Source organism: Mesoplodon densirostris, chromosome 5, assembly GCF_025265405.1.
Source record: "Mesoplodon densirostris isolate mMesDen1 chromosome 5, mMesDen1 primary haplotype, whole genome shotgun sequence".
In the NCBI taxonomy this organism is placed as follows: Eukaryota; Metazoa; Chordata; class Mammalia; order Artiodactyla; family Ziphiidae; genus Mesoplodon; species Mesoplodon densirostris.
The window spans coordinates 150092370-150109411 of NC_082665.1; the positions used below are offsets into that span (position 1 = coordinate 150092370).

Consider the following 17042-nt stretch of genomic DNA (forward strand, 5'->3'; position numbering starts at 1 on the left):
TTTTCCACACCCTCTCCAGCATTTATTGTTTCTAGATTTTTTGATGATGGCCATTCTGACTGGTGTGAGGTGATATCTCATTGTAGTTTTGATTTGCATTTCTCTAATGAGTAAAGATGTTGAGCATCCTTTCATGTGTTTGTTGGCTGTCTGTATATCTTCTGTGGAGAAATGTCTATTTAGGTCTTCTGCCCATTTTTGGATTGGGTTGTTTGTTTTTTTGCTATTGAGCTGCATGAGCTGCTTATAAATTTTGGAGATTAATCCTTTGTCAGTTGCTTCATTTGCAAATATTTTCTCCCATTCTGAGGGTTGTCTTTTGGTCTTGTTTATGGTTTCCTTTGCTGTGCAAAAGCTTTGAAGTTTCATTAGGTCCCATGTGTTTACTTTTGTCTTTATTTCCATTTCTCTAGGAGGTGGGTCAAAAAGGATCTTGGGGCCTCCCTGGTGGCGCAAGTGGTTGAGAGTCCGCCTGCCGATGCAGGGGATACGGGTTCGTGCCCCGGTCTGGGAGGATCCCATGTGCCGCGGAGCGGCTGGGCCCGTGAGCCATGGCCACTGAGCCTGCGCGTCCGGAGCCTGCGCGTCCGGAGCCTGTGCTCCGCAGCGGGGGAGGCCACAACAGTGAGAGGCCCGCATACCGCAAAAAAAAAAAAAAAAAAAAAAAGGATCTTGCTGTGATTTATGTCATAGAGTGTTCTGCCTATGTTTTCCTCTAGGAGTTTGATAGTGTCTGGCCTTACATTTAGGTCTTTAATCCATTTTGAGCTAATTTTTGTGTATGGTGTTAGGGAGTGATCTAATCTCATACTTTTACATGTCCCTGTCCAGTTTTCCCAGCACCACTTATTGAAGAGACTGTCCTTTCTCCACTGTACATTCCTGCCTCCTTTATCAAAGATAAGGTGACCATATGTCCATGGGTTTATCTCTGGGCTTTCTATCCTGTTCCATTGATCTATCTTTCTGTTTTTGTGCCAGTACCATACTGTCTTGATTACTGTAGCTTTGTAGTATAGTCTGAAGTCAGGGAGCCTGGTTCTTTTATGGTTACTTTTTGTATGATGTATCTTTTATCATCCTTCCACTGTTTGTGTCTTTGAATATGAAATATATCTCTTATAGACAGCCTAGAGTTGGATCTTGTGTTTTTATCCATTGAACAATCTCTGTTCTTTTCTTTATGGTTGCTACAGAAACTACATCCCATTAGCATGACTAATTTCACATAAATGTAGCATCTTTGCTCCAGTATAGCCCCATTTTCTTGTTCTTCCTTTATACTATTATTGTCAAATATCTTTTATCTCTATTTGGTATTATCCCAACATTACCATTTTAACTATTATCAGTATATACAATCTTAAGATTTTCAATGAAATTAAACAAAGAAGCATTCATGCTATCTTCTCTTTTTACCCTGTTGTTAACATTTCTAGCATTCTTCATTTTCTTCTATGAATTTGAGTTATTGTATAGAGTTATTTCCTTTCAGTTTGAAGGACTTTCTTTACAGTTTCTTATAAGGCAAGTGTCCTAGCAGTCTTTGTTTATCTGGAAATGTCATTATTTCATCTTCCATATTTGAAAGATAGTTTTGCTAGATATAGAATTCTTGGTGGACAGTTTTATTTTCCTTTAACACTTTTAGTGCCTTTCTACCACCTACTGGACTTCATTGTCTCTGAGTAAAAAATTAGTTGTTAATCTTGCTGTTCCCATGTACATTTGTGAGTCACTTTTTTTGTAGCTTTTCTTTTCTTTTCTTCTTTTTTTCCCCATTTTTCTCTGGCTTTCCACAGTGTGCCTCTGTGTTTAGATATGGACCTCTTTGTGTTTATCCTACTAAGATTTTGTTGACCTTCTTGGATCTGTAGAGTCATGTTTTTCATCAAATTTCATAAGCTTTTATCCATTGATTCTTCAAATATTTTTTACCCATTTCTCTTTGTTTGGACTGCTTTCACACATATACTGGTATACATGATATTGTTTCCTAGGCTTTTGGAGCTTACATGCATGTGCATGCTCTCACGTGCTCTCTCTCTCTCTCTCTCTCTCTCTCTCTCTCTCTCTCTCTCGTTTTTCCTTCCTCAGTGTTTTTCATCTCTTTTCTTTGTGTAATTTCTGTTTACCTGTCTTCAGGTTCAGTGTTTTTTTTCTGTCAACTCAAATATGCTGCTGAAACCATATGGTGAGTTTTTTATTTCTGTTATTGTACTTTTCAGTTGGTCCTATTTTTATACTTGCTGTTTCTTTATCATAATCCACTGTTGGTTGAGGCCTTGTCATGTTCTCATCTAGTTCTTTGAATATAGCATCTTTCAATATAATCTGATTATATTTATTGGATCTGCTTTAAAATCATTGCTAAATTTAACAGCTGGGCCCACTCAGAGACAGTTTCTTTAGACTGTTTCAGTTTCCAAGTATAGGTATTACTTCCCTTTTTCTTTGTACATCATATAATCTTCTGTTAAAAACTGTGCATTTTACAAAATATAACTTAGCAAATTTGGGTTCTGATTTCTTTTTCCCCTGAAGTTTGTTGTATTGTTGGGGATTTTGTTTTTGAATAATTTACTTGGACTTAATCTGAGGAATTTATCTCTCCTGGACTGTAGCTTTAGGCTAGCAGAACTCTGCTATTTCCCCATTCATTTGTTACATAGTTTGCTCTTTTATTGAAATCTTCCCTGGGTGTTGGTATTTAGCATGTTGGTACCAATCAAGTCAGCTTCCTCAGCTCAAAACCGTGGTTTTCATGGGCATTCCCAGTCCTGCTACCTCCACTACACCTGCTGCTCTGAGTTTTAGGGTGTTTGAAGGGGTTATGTCCATTCAATAATGTCATAGATTTTTGCTGTTTTTGGCCCAAATTTCATCAGCTTTTTATGAGTAAATGCTTCTCAACATTTTGAATCTATTTCCAGACAAATAAAAACATTGTTTTTGTATTTTGAGTTATGTGGGGGGACGGGAAGAAAGGTGTTTTCTCTTAGTATAGAATTGTAGGTTGACCTTTTTTTTTTTCAGTCTTTTAAAGGAATTGATCCATTATCTCTGGTTTGGCTTGTTTTCAACTAGAACTGCTGTCATTCTTATCTTGTGTCCTTTGTAGTTAATTTATCTTTTGCTCTGGTTGCATTTAATTTTTTTGTTGTTGTTGTTGTAACTAGTTTAACCAATTTTGTCATGATGTTCTTCAGGATCATTTTCTTCATTTTTGTTTTATTACATCCAGGCTCTCCTCAAGCCTCTTGAATATATGTATTTTGTTGTAACTTTTAATGTTCTGTTTCACTAGTTTTATCATCTGTGTCATTTCTGATTCTGTTTCTTTTGGTTAATTTTTCCCCTTATTATGGGTCATTTTCTTCTTTGAATGCCTGGCAATTTTTATTAGGTGCCAACCACTGTGGGTTTTGTTTTGTTGGGTACCAGACAATATATTCTTAAGAAATTCATCCACTTTTCTCTGGGACATAATTAATGTTTGATCTTTTCAAGACTTTTTTTAAGGTTTGTTAAGTGGACCAGGGCAGCGTTTAGTCTAAGGTTAACTTTACCCAGATACTAAGATAAAACCATTCTTTGTACTTTTCTTGATGCCCTGTGAATTACAAGGTTTTTCTGCTCTGGCTCACTGGAACACAAAGTATTCCAAGCCCTATGTTTGCTCCAGAGGTTGTCCTCTCTGCTCTTTCCATTCTTTCCCCAGCATTGCCTGATTTGTTCACATGTACATGCTCTTTATACTCAGCTGAAGAGTTGATAGGGTCTTTCTGCAGATGCCCAGAGCTCACTCTCTCTCTGCATCTCTGGTACTGTGCCTTGTAAAATCTAACCACCTTGTCCTCTAGAGTCCCAGCTCCTTTTCCTCAACTCAGGGAAATACCCAGGCTCTGTATAGGTTCCCCTGCCTATACCACTGCCCTGCTCTGCCTGATATCCAACACCTAGAAAGTATTATTTTATGCAGTTTTTTTTAGTTTTTTCAAGAGGAAGAAGCATAAATCCTGTCCATCTTGGCTCAGCCACACAATTTTGAATGCAGAATCCATACCATTTTTTATGATTTTACCTCATATTCAACACCATAATAACATAGCCTTTATTTCATTTCAGTGACCCACCCTTTCTGAGGCTTGCCAAAATTTTCAACCTATTATTCTCATAAAAGCAACAATTCCTTAATTTCCTACTGTTACCTTATTGATTTTTTAATTTAATCAGACCTTGCATACTAGTATTGAATCTGTCATAGCTCACTTTTGATACACTAAAATTTCAATTCCTCTGGGCTTCCTTGGTGGCGCAGTGGTTAAGAATCTGCCTGCCAATGCAGGGGACACGGGTTCGAGCCCTGGGCCGGGAAGATTCCACATGCCGTGGAGCAACTAAGCCCTTGTGCCACAACTGCTGAGCCTGTGCTCTAGAGCCCAGGAGGCACAGTTACTGAAGCCCACATGCTTAGAGCCCATGCTCCACAACAAGAAAAGCCACCACAATGAGAATCCTGCACACTGCAACGAAGAGTAGCCCCTGCTTGCTGCAACTAGAGAAAGCCCATGTGCAGCAACGAAGACCCAACGCAGCCAAAATTAAATAAATAAATAAATAAATAAATGTATTTTAAAAAAATTTCAGTTCCTCAAAAGAGGGTTGAAAATATATGTGAGAGTATGACCTGCCTGCCAATGTGATCAGCATGTCATGGATAACAATCATGGGTTTTTCCAGAAATATCACTTAGTCCACTTTATTGATTAAGGGAAAATGTTACTGCATGTACATACTAGAAATAGAAGTGCTGTGGAGAGATGACACTTTCAGTTAATGCTTTTTCTCTCCTGCCACCCCAACTTCAAAAATTAAATATTAATTAATTAAAATTAAATTAAGATTAAATTAATTGTTAGATTTAAGTACTAGTCCATAGGAAATATAGAAAATAGAAGAGCATTTTGTCTGACTGAATCCTAATGGTATCATTTTAGTCCAGAATGTGGGAAGTTGCATAGATCAAATGACCTGGTTTATTCAACAATTAAATGGCATATAATATGAACAAGTAGACTTAAAAACACAATTTAAAAATACCAGACATGAAAAATATATTAATGGGTATATATTTAGTGAAGAAAATATACTTTAGACTGTTGAAGGGACACTTAGTGAATTAGAATATAATATTGAGGAATTTACCTAGGCATAGAAGATAATAGAATGACATTTCTGAAAAATGGGGGATCGTTTGAGAGGCCTCTTAAGTCCTTTACATAGGATTTCAAACAAAGAGAGAAGTATTAGAAAGAAGTAAAATGAGGAACTGAAATTTTACAAAATTGATTAAAAAATGGAATGTTCAGGGCTTCCCTGGTGGCGCAGTAGTTGAGAGTCCACCTGCCGATGCAGGGGACACGGGTTCGTGCCCCGGTCCGGAAAGATCCCACATGCTGTGGAGTGGCTGGGCCCGTGAGCCATGGCTGCTGAGCCTGCGCGTCCAGAGCCTGTGCTCCGCAACGGGAGAGGCCACAACAGTGGGAGGCCTGCATACCGCCAAAAAAAAAAAAAAAATGGAATGTTCAAATTAAAAAAAATTAAGAGTGTTGAGTAGGTTAAGGAAAATGTTTCACATATAGACCTACTGTAGTCAAAGTACAAAACATCAAAGACCATGAGAAAGTCTTAAAATCAAAAAAGACTTATTTTAGTGATAGTAAAAGAATTTAAAAGTTTGGTTCTTATTATTAACAAATTTAATGAAAGAAGTGATAACAGAGGAAAGATTTCAACAATTTTGAGAAGAAGAAACATGGATATTTTTTATATTCTCGTTGTCTTTCATCTTTTTATACAATAGTGAAACATTTCAGAATCATGTTTTCAGAGCTATTCTTATATGATACCATGATATGATTTATTCTGAGTGAACTGTCATTCTATTATTTTAATCTTCTTACTTCCTAACATTTCACCCTTGACTTAACCTGTGGGTTAAGTTCATAGTTAGAATGTAAATATAAACTAAAGGTATTTTTCTTTGAAAGTTAATATATCCTTGACATTCAGTTTTTAATGTTATGCCTAAATTGCTGTTAATAGTAGAATATTAAGGAATAATGCAGGATAGCAGATAGCTATGTCACCTGCTTTGTGGGAGACTCTTAGTGATAAAATGCCTTGTTGTATATATTGTCAGTATTTTCTCTAATGGATAATGCAATGAAAGAGATGAAAAGTATTTTTAATTTCATAAACTTATTATGTTTCTGACACACTTTAAATAATGCTGGTCATCCTGAAATAATTCAATGGAAGATTTGGATTTAGTAAGCAAACCAGGAGAGTTTCAGTTCTTTGGTCTACACAAACATTACTGCCTCTCAGAAGCCTTCCTTGACCCCTTCTGTTTCCCTCCATCATTTTACATGCTTCTGTGTTCCTTGTACTGCCCTTTGCTAACATTTAATACTCTATAAGATAATATTTATTTTAATCATCTTTCTGCAAGCTATCATCTCTATTCTCAAGTTCTTGTTCACAGTCTAATAAAGGATATAGTATGACTTTTCAGTAACTCCTTCAGCTGTTCCTTTCTCCCTTAGGCTTTTTTTTCCCCCAATCTCTAGGAGTTGTTCTATTTTGGAAAATGTAAATTTTTTTAGCCAAACATTAGTGACAAAATTGGTTGAGTCATGAATTTATTGTGTTGTACAACTTAGATAGTGGACCTTCTTAGCATTCATAATTATTTCTTACTCGAGAGCTCTCATGAGATTTCTTGTGTAAGAGAGATAACTGTGTCAAACAATATATGTTAACCAAGAATTAGCCTCTGAAATTTATCAGTCATTTTAATTTAATCTTCTTCCTTACTGGGAAAGCATCTATAAGGGTAGTACACAAAACATTTAATTAAAATTCAGTAGCAGAAAACAATTTGAATTTCATTTGCCAAGAAATTAATTCAAAACAAAAACTTAAGTCCAGATATTAAAGTAAAGGCATACTAACTGAGGATCAGTAAATTAGGTAAGTTTTCCATAGAAATGAACATAATTATTCTTTTATGCTTTAAAAAAGAGCTACAGCAAAGGATTAATTGCCCCAGAATTATTCTTTTCTAGTTTTTTTCTTTCTTTGAGTTTTCAAGTAAAGTGTATTCTGACTTCATCTTTAGTTGTTCATTTCAAGGCCCCAGTACTAGAACTATGAAAATTAGTTCATCGTGTGATTGTCTCTATACATTTCCTCTTGTCTTACTAACTTTTTTGCCCCCTACTTAATCTTTGTTTTGGAAACTTCCAAACACCTGCAGCTAAACGTTATCTTTCTAAATGGAGTGAGACCTTTGGAAATAGAGATTAAGGTGTTAAAAATAAATGTAATATAAAAATCAAAGTCTGAAGATCTCTAAAATATGAGAAAAATATCTATATCAAAAAATATATTGTAGGGGCTTCCCTGGTGGCACAGTGGTTGAGGGTCCACCTGCCGATGCAGGGGATGCAGGTTCATGCTCCGGTCCAGGAGGATCCCACATGCCGCAGAGCGGCTGGGCCCGTGGGCCATGGCCACTGGGCCTGCGCATCCGGAGCCTGTTGTTCCACAACGGGAGAGACCACAGCAGTGAGAGGCCCGCGTACCACAACATAAATAAATAGATAGATAGATAGACAGATATCATAATCAAGCCACAGAATATTTAGAAACATACTGCATTTTCATTTTGTACTTCATTTACTTAAATAGAATGTTAGTTCCTAGAAGGCAAGAAGAAAGCTATCTATGGTAATAAGAGGATGTGCCATGAATCATGGAAAACCTGAAAGTTTACTAGAGCTTGAAAGAATAATTATTGTAGGTAATCAGAATGGAATGAGGGCACTGTGAGTGTAGGAATCGCCACAGACATGTAATGTGTGCAGTTTAGCTATTTGGACTAAAGAACTCATTCATAGACCAAACTAAAAGAAGATTGGTTATGGCTCAATTGGCAAAGGCCTTTAATAACAGTAAAACTAAGAATATTGGTTATCTTTTGCCATATAACAACTTACCCCAAAACTTGGTACAGTATACATTATCTCATTGTTACTGTGGGTCAAGAATTTGGGAGTGGCCTAGCTAAGGGGTTCTGGCTTAAGTTCCCTCCTCAGGTTGCAGTCACGACTTTGGTTGAGGCTGCAGTCACTTGAAGGCTTGACTGTGGTTGGAGCAGCTGCTTCTTGTATGGCGTACTCACACGGTTGGTGGAAGAAGACCTAGTTACTCACCACGTTGAGTTCTCTGTAAGGCAGCTAGAATGTCCTTAAGACATGGCAGTTGGCTTTCCTGAGAGAGACTGATCCAAGAGAGAGAACAAAGAAGTCACTATGTCTTTTTTGACCTAGCTTCAGAGGCCAAAATTCATCATTTCCACTGAATTATATTTATTAGAAACAAGTTAATAAGTACACCTGTATTCAAGAAAAGAAGCATGCGTCTCCACCAAAGGGAATAGTAACAGAAAATGTGTGAACATTTTAAGACCACCACAAAGAAATTCTTACTTTACTGTATAGTCTGTAATTACATAATATAATTACATGTAGAGAATGATTAATAGGGTGGTATCAGCAAGCAAAGTAGATTAGAGCTCCAAAACTCAAATAGGAGAAGAATCACCTCCGGGACTTTTAATAGTAGTAGAATGGGCTGTCTTACATACATAGTCAAATTGTAAATCTAAAAAGGATATTTAAAAATTTTTAAGTTAAAGTGGGAGGCGTCAGACTAGCATCTGAAGTAGACAAGGACTGGGATTCCAAGAAGATAAGCTGTATCAAAATGTTGGCAGTGCTTACAGAGAAGAGCTGTATTTCAAGAACATGAGCTTTTGGCAGTCTAATAAGCGTGAGAAAAAGGTATTAGAGGTTAGGCTTAGACATAGAAATGGTTATAAAAAAAGATTTTGAGCAATATTTTCCTACTGAAATAAAGCTAAGCCTTTATATTCTCTAGCCTTGGGAATCAGCTACCCATAATCTCAATACCAGAGGTAATGGTAATACCAATGGTAATGAATGGAAGAATGATTGAGCTATGTATTATGAGTTACTGTACTTAGTAGTCACTATAGTTTTAATCAAAATACCATCCATACCTATTCATTGTGTCCTTAGCCTACTTCTCTGAGCTTGTGTAATAAAAAACTCAGCCTGGTTTTGTTTGTTTTAATTTTTTTGATTGGTTTGTACAAGCTTATTTCAGCAGAGAATAAGTGTAATTGATCTTTGGGATTTGGGTATTTTGTGGTTATGTTTTGGTTTTGGAGGGGAGCTATTTTATTTTGTTTTATTTTTGCTGTTGGTTTTTTTTTTTTTTTTAATTTGGACAGCCCAGTAGAAGACAAAGTATATGAACTTCTTCTTAGAAGCGGACATTTATATAAAATAGTAGAACAATACCAAGTGACAGGCAGGGATGAAAGCACTATATGGAGAAATTTGTTAATATCTAATTCAGGTAAAGATGTGTATTCCTTCTCACCCAGTAAATTTCACTTCTAATTATAACAACAGTGTCTCACAGACTTGACTGACCATGTCCTACATCAAGTACACAGATGTTCCAAGAAAAAATACTTACTTGCCTTACCCCATGTGAAGCATTTTAGTATTTTCTATCCCAAATACTTTTTTTTCCCCACTCACTAAATTTATTTCATAATGTGCTGGTAGGTAGTAATGCACTGTTTGAAAAACACTGCCCTAGGGGAAACGCTTACACAAGAAGACATGTACGAGAATGCTTATGCCATTCATTGTTAATAAAAGCAAAAACTTGGAAACAACCTAAATGTCTGCCACTGAGAGAATGTATAAGTAATTTGTAATTTATTTATAGAAAGGAACACTGAACATCAGTTAAAGTTAATATATTGGACTTGGAGCTATATGAATCAGTGTGTATAAACTGCAAAACCGGGTTTGTGAAAAAATCTAATTGGAGAGGAAGCCTATAAGATATAATGTATGTAAATTTTCAAAATATGTAAAATAATATATATGAAGTTAAAGCATAATAACTTTGTAATGTCTGAAATTTTTCATATTTAGAAAAAAAGAAATACCCTTGAACCATTCACATTCATTATTTTAAAGGTCAAGGAACATTCTTTCACAGTTTTTAAGCTACTTTTTATATTGTATCATCTATGAATGTCTAGAATGATGACAATTAAAAGATTATAATAATGAACATTGATGGAAAGTTTTAGTAGGTACCAGGCACAGTTCTAAGTATTTTATTGATACTTTTATTAAGTGAGTTCATTCTCACAGTCACTGTGAGGTCTAGGTTCAGTTATTATCCCTGTTTTACAGATGAGGAAATCTAAGAAAGAGGGAAATAACTTGAAGCTAATACATAGCAGAGTCAGGATTTGAACTCAGGATGTCTTGCTCCAAAGACTGTATCATTAGCCTCTGTGCTATAGAATCTCTCCATGAGAAAAAGGTATAAACAACAGCAAAAATGTAGGAAAACTAAAGACTGTAATTGGTAGTATGGTTTTGAAAGAGAAAGTTTCTCACATTTTTATTCTTTAAGCAAGGACATGGACTTAGAAGGAACTAAGATTTATTAGAGCAGAGAATTAAATATTAGAATACTAGCACTCATTTTATCACAAAAGAGAAACTAAGGAAAGCTCCTTGACAGATGATTACCTTGTGTAAATTGGAGAATTAAAAATTATTCATGTATGGTAACTCAGAAACCTTTAAGATCTACAAAAGAAAGTTAGGATTTATCTTAATTATATAATATGGGGGTTTTTTAGCCAGAGTTATTAACCTGTTGAAAGATAAGGTAAAAATATTAACACTGTAGTTTTTCATGGTTCACAGATTTTAGAGTAGAAGTAATTCCAGGAGGGTTGTAGCAGATGCTTATGGTGAGGTGAAAAGCTGTCTGGGCACAGAGCCAGAGACCTGACTTTGGGGTTCGTTCTGCTACCACTTCATAGTGTGGTCACCAGTATTGTTCTGTGGTGACTAAATGTGAATTATTCTTCTTCCCTGTGCAGTTACTTCAAGGCCTTGGTTTTGTAAACTACTGTACATTTTCAAATAATACAGGCTGCTACAACTTTGCCTCATAGATACTATTTTTTTGTTCATGAAAATTATGTTCTTCTAATTCTTTAGATGTGTACTAGCTTAGAAAGAGTCACAGTTATTTAGAGAAACACGTTTTGAGTTCTCCATTATTCTGTATTTGGATGTTGATACTCTGGTTCCTCAGAAGTTTTAACATGTGTATTGATCCCATAACAATTGTGAGGCTTTCAGAAAGTTCCAAATGTCATTTCCTAGTCCACTGAAAATAGAGCAGTTGAGTCAAAATAAGATGATTTCCAGAAGCATTTTTTTTGTGTTTGGTATTGGTGGTTTTTATTTTATAGAAGCCATATAAAAAATAGAAGATATTCAAGTTGGAGACCTTTGAGAGGGCAAATATAAAAACAGTATTTGGATAATATTGATATCTATTGCTTGCTGAAAATGAGTATGAAGTACTTTCTAGCTTTGGGTATTAATCAGAGGTTTGTCTCTTTTTTTCCTTCTCTAGTGATGCTATTGCTGAGATTAGAGCCATTTGTATTGAAGAAATTGGAGTATGGATGAAAATGTATAGTGATGCCTTCCTAAATGACAGTTACCTAAAATATGTTGGCTGGACTCTTCATGACAGGGTAAGTTACTCTGTTCTCAGCTTTCATAGAAGATGTACTTGTCCTAATATTAATACTAGAAGGCTAGGAATTAAGGTGGCATTGGGGGCTTCCCTGGTGGCGCAGTGGTTGAGAGTCCGCCTGCCAATGCAGGGGACACAGGTTCGTGCCCCAGTCCGGGAAGATCCCACATGCCGCGGAGCGGCTGGGCCCGTGAGCCATGGCCGCTGAGCCTGCAGGTCCGGAGCCTGTGCTCTGCAACGGGAGAGGCCACAACAGTGAGAGGCCCGCGTACCACAAAAAAAAAAAAAAAAAAAAAAGATGGCATTGGTTGCTTTTTCTCAAGAGTTATAATAATATGGAAATTTAAGATGATACAGCTGAATACTATTTACTTGTGGCCGTGATGAAGCTTGAGACATCAGCATATGTGTGAAAACCGTGTCTTACTTAGTTGCAATGCTGTCTTAAAGCAAGGTTGACAACCTGATACATCTAAATATTAAGAGAATGTAGTATCTCAATAAGCTATTTATAATCTTTTTCTAGTTCGGAATCAAAAGAGATTCCTTTTTCTCTTAATATATAGAAACTAAATAAGCTTTCTTATTTTGAATTCTCTAAGGTCATATCATAGTAGAATGTTTTAGCAGAGTTGAATAGATTTGTTGGATTCTAGAATATCTGGTCTTAAAATCTGTCTCTACTTCCACTCTCTTAGAAAAGGCTCTGACTTAAAAGGAATCTCACATTATTAAGTCCTGAGTATGTAATCCTTAAATAACCAAGAATAGGAATGGTAAATTGCTGGAATTTTTATATTGAATGACCTGACATTCTGTAACCTGAATTGCCAGATTTTCACACACAAAAAAGAAATCTTAACAATGATTTCTTTTAAAAGATGTTATATTCCATTATTTGAATTGTTAAAAGTATCATACCTATTAGAAGATATTTTATCTTTTTTTTCATTTTATCTTTTTAAATGCAATTATATTCTTAGACTTTTACAGTAATTTTGGTAAAAGTCTAAGACTTATTTTCTATATATTACCATTATTAGCCTGTGGAGCATTTTTTACTTATTGATTGATTGATTGATTTTTTTAGACAGCTCAGAGCAATTTATTTTTTTTATAGGTTTGGCATTTAAAAAAAAATTTTTTTATTGAAGTGTAGTTGATTTACAGTGCTGTGCCAATCTCTGCTGTACAGTAAAGTGACTCAGTTATACGCATATATACATTCTTTTTTTATATTTTCTATTATGGTTTATCACAGGATATTCAATATAGTTCCCTGTGTTATACATTAGAACCTTGTTGTTTATCCATTCTAAATGTAATAGTTTGCATCTACCAATCCCAAACTCCCAGTCCATCCTTATCCCTGCCCAACTTGAGTCTGTTTCTCTTTTGTAGATAGGTTCATTTGTGCCATATTTTAAATTCCACATATAAGTGGTATCATATATTTGTCTTTCTCTTTCTGACTTCACTTAGTATGACAATCCCTAGTTGCATCCATGTTGCTGCAAATGGTATTATTTTGTTCTTTTTGAGGCTGAATATATTTATTTAAAATATATCCATTGTATATATTTACTACATCCTCTTTATCCATTCCTCTGTCAATGAACATTTAAGCTGTTTCCGTGTTTTGGCTATTGTGAACAGTGCTGCTATGAACATAGGGGTGCATGTATCTTTTGAATTATAGTTTTGTCCAGGTATATTCCCAGGAGGGGGATTGCTGGATCATGTGGTAATTCTGTTTTTAGTTTTCTGAGTAACCTGCATACTGTTCTCCATAGTGATTGTACCAGCTTACAATTCCCACCAACAGTGTAGGAGTTCCCTTTTCTCCACATCCTCTCCGGCATTTGTTATTTGTAGACTTTTTAATGATGGCCATTCTGACTGGTGTGAGGTGGTACCTCAGTGTAGTTTTGATTTGCATTTGTCTAATAATTAGTGATGTTGAGCATCTTTTCATGTGCCTATTGGCCATCTGTATGTCTTCTTTGGAGACATGTCTATTAAGGTCTTCTGCCCATTTTTCAATTGGGTTATTTGTTTTTTTGTTGATGAGTTGCATGAGTTTTTTGTATATTTTGGAGATTAAGCCTTGTCTGTTGCATCATTTGCAAATATTTTCTCCCATTCCGTAGGTTGTCTTTCTTTTTTTTTTTTTTTTTATGGTTTCCTTTGCTGTGCAAAAGCTTGCAAGTTTGATTAGGTCCCATTTGTTTATTTTTGTTTTTATTTCTATTGCCTTGGGAGTCTGACCTAAGAAAACATTGGTACAATTTATGTCAGAGGATGTTTTGCCTGTGCTCTCTTCTAGGAGTTTTATGGTATATTGTCTTATGTTTAAGTCTTTAAGACATTTTGAGTTTATTTTTGTGCATGGTGTGAGGGTGTGTTCTAACTTCATTGATTTAGATACAGCTGTCCAACTTTCCCAGCACCATTTGCTGAAGAAACTTCCTTTTTCCCCTTGTATATTCTTACCTCCTTTGTCGAAGATTAATTGACCATAGGTGTGTGGTTTATTTCTATGCTCTCTATTCTGTTCCATTGATCCGTATGCCTGTTTTTGTACCAATACCACACTGTTTTGATTACTGTAGCTTTGTAGCATTGTCTGAAGTCTGGGGGGTTATGCCTTTGTTTTTTTTCCTCAGGATGGCTCTAGCACTTCTGGGTCTTTTATGGTTCCATATAAATTTTTGGATTATTTGTTCTAGTTCTGTGAAAAATGTCATGGGTAATTTTATAGGGATCACATTAAATCTGTAGAATGCTTTGCGTAGTATTGCCATTTTAACAATGTTAATTCTTCCAGTTCAAGAGCATGGGATATCTTTTCATTTCTTTGAATCCTCTTTTATTTCCTTTATTAATGTTTTATAGTTCTCAGCATATAAGTCTTTCACCTCCTTGGTCAGGTTTATTCCTTGAATTTTTTTAGGGGGGGTGCAATTTTAAAACTTGTTTACATTCCCTTTCTGATATTTCGTTGTTAATGTAAAAGAATGCAACCAATTTCTGAATGTTAATCTTCTATCCTGCTACTTTGCTGAATTTATTTGTTAGATCTAGTAGTTTTTGTGTGGAGTCCTTGTGGTTTTCTATATATAGTATCATGTCATCTGCATATAGTGACAATTTTACCTCTTCCCTTACAATTTGGATTCCTTTTATTTCTTTTTCTTGTCTGATTGCTGTGGCTAAGAATTCCAATACTATGTTGAAAAGAAATGGTGAGAGTGAGCATCCTTGTCTTGTTCCACATTTTAGTGGGAAGGCTTTCAGCTTTTCATCGTTGATTATTATATTGGCTGTGGGTTTCTCATAAATGGCTTTAATTATGTTGAGATATGTTCCCTCTATTCCCACTTTGGTAAGAGTTTTTATCATGAATGAATGTTGAATTCTGTCAAATGCTTTTTCTGCATCTGTTGAGATGATCATGTGGTTTTTGACTTTTCTTTTGTTAATGTGGTGTATTGCACTGATTGATTTGCATATGTTGAACCATCCTTGTGAACCTGGGATGAATCCCACTTGGTCATAGTGTATGATCTTTTTTATGTGTTGTTGGTTTCTTTTTGCTAATATTTTGCTGAGGATTTTTGCATCTATATTCATCAAAGATATTGGCCTGTAATTTTCTTTTTTGGTGATGTCTTTGTCTACTTTTGGTATCAGGGTGATGGTGGCTTCATAGAATGTCTTTGGGAGTGTTCCCTCCTCTTCAGTCTTTTGGAAGAGTTTGAGAAGAATCAGTGTAAGTTCTTTGTATGTTTGGTAGAATTCACCTGTGAAGCCATATGGTCCTGGACTTCTGTTTGTAGGAAGTATTTTTATTACAGATTCTATTTCACTTCTAGTGATTGATCTGTTCAAATTATCTATTTCTTATTGATTCAATTTTGGTGGTCTGTATGTTTCTAGAAAGTTATCCATTTCTTCTAAGTTGTCAAATTTGTTAGCATATAATGGTTCATAGTACTCTCTTATGTTTTTTGTATTTCTGCGGTATCAGTTGATATTTCTTCTTTTTCATTTCTCATTTTGTTTATTTGGGTTCTCTCTCTTTTCTTCTTGGTGAGCCTGGCTAGAGGTTTGTCAATTTTGTTTACTCTTTCAAAGAACCAGCTCTTGGTTTGTTGACTTTTCCCCTTTTTTAAAAAATCTCTATTTATTTCCTCTCTGATCTTCATTATTTCCTTCCTTCTGCTGACTTTAGGTTTTGTTTGTTCTTCTTTTTCTAATTCTTTTAGGTGATAGCTTAGGTTGTTTACTTGAGATTTTTCTTGTTTTTTGATGAAGGCCTATATCACTATAAACTTCCCTCTAAGAAGTGCTTTTGCTGTGTCCCATAGATTTTGTATGGTTGTGTTTTCATTGTTGTTTGTCTCAAGGTATATTTTAATTTCCTTTTTGATTTCTTCATTGACCCATTGGTTTTTTAGTAGCATGTTATTCAGTCTCCAGCTAATTGTTCTTTTCTCGTTTCTTTTCCTGTGATTGATTTCTAATTTCATGCCATTGTGGTCAGAGAAGATGCTTAAAATAATTTCTGTACTCTTAAATTTGTTGAGGTTAGTTTTGTGCCCTAGGATATGGTCAGCCTTAGAGAATGTTCTGTGTGCACTCAAAAAGAATGTATATTCTGTTTTATGTGGGGTGTTGTTGTTGTGGGTTTTTTTTTTTTTTTTGTATGTAGTATCCTGAAACTATCAATTAAGTCTAACTGTTGTATCATTTAGGACCTCTGTTACCTTGTTGATTCTCTGTCTGGAAGATTTGTCCATTGATGTGAGTGGGGTGTTAAAGTCTCCTACTATTGTATTCCCATCAATTTCTCCCTTTATGTCTGTTAGTATTTGTTTTATGTATCGGGGGTGCTCCTATATTAGGTGCATATATGTTGATAAGTATAAAATCATCTTCTTCTATTGATTTTTTTATCATTATGTAGTGTCCTTCTTTATCTTTCTTTATAGCCTTTGCTTTAAAGTCTATTTTGTCTGATATGAGTATTGCAACTCCTGCTTTCTTGTCATTTCCATTTGCATGAAATATCTTTTACCATCCCCTCTTTCTCAATCTGTGTGTATCCTTTGCCCTAAGGTGGGTCTCTTGTAGGCAGCATATTGTAGACTCTTGATTTTTTTCTATCCAGTCTGCCACTCTATGTCTTGGAGCATTCAGTCTATTGGCAGTTAAGGTAATTATTGATATATATGTATTTATTACCATTTAAAACCTTGTTTTCCAGTTGATTCTTTGTTTCTTCTTTGTTC

At 35.3% G+C, this 17042-nt stretch overlaps 1 protein-coding gene across 2 annotated transcripts in view; it reads left to right on the top strand.

The window, feature by feature from the left end:
- Positions 1 to 17042, top strand: part of STAG1 (STAG1 cohesin complex component) — a 436282-nt gene that overhangs the window by 297786 nt on the left and 121454 nt on the right. For both annotated transcript variants that reach the window (XM_060099648.1, XM_060099649.1), the window contains one exon: positions 11623 to 11746. In XM_060099648.1, coding sequence (XP_059955631.1) covers positions 11623 to 11746 — 124 coding nt within the window. The remainder of the gene's footprint in view (positions 1 to 11622; positions 11747 to 17042) is intronic.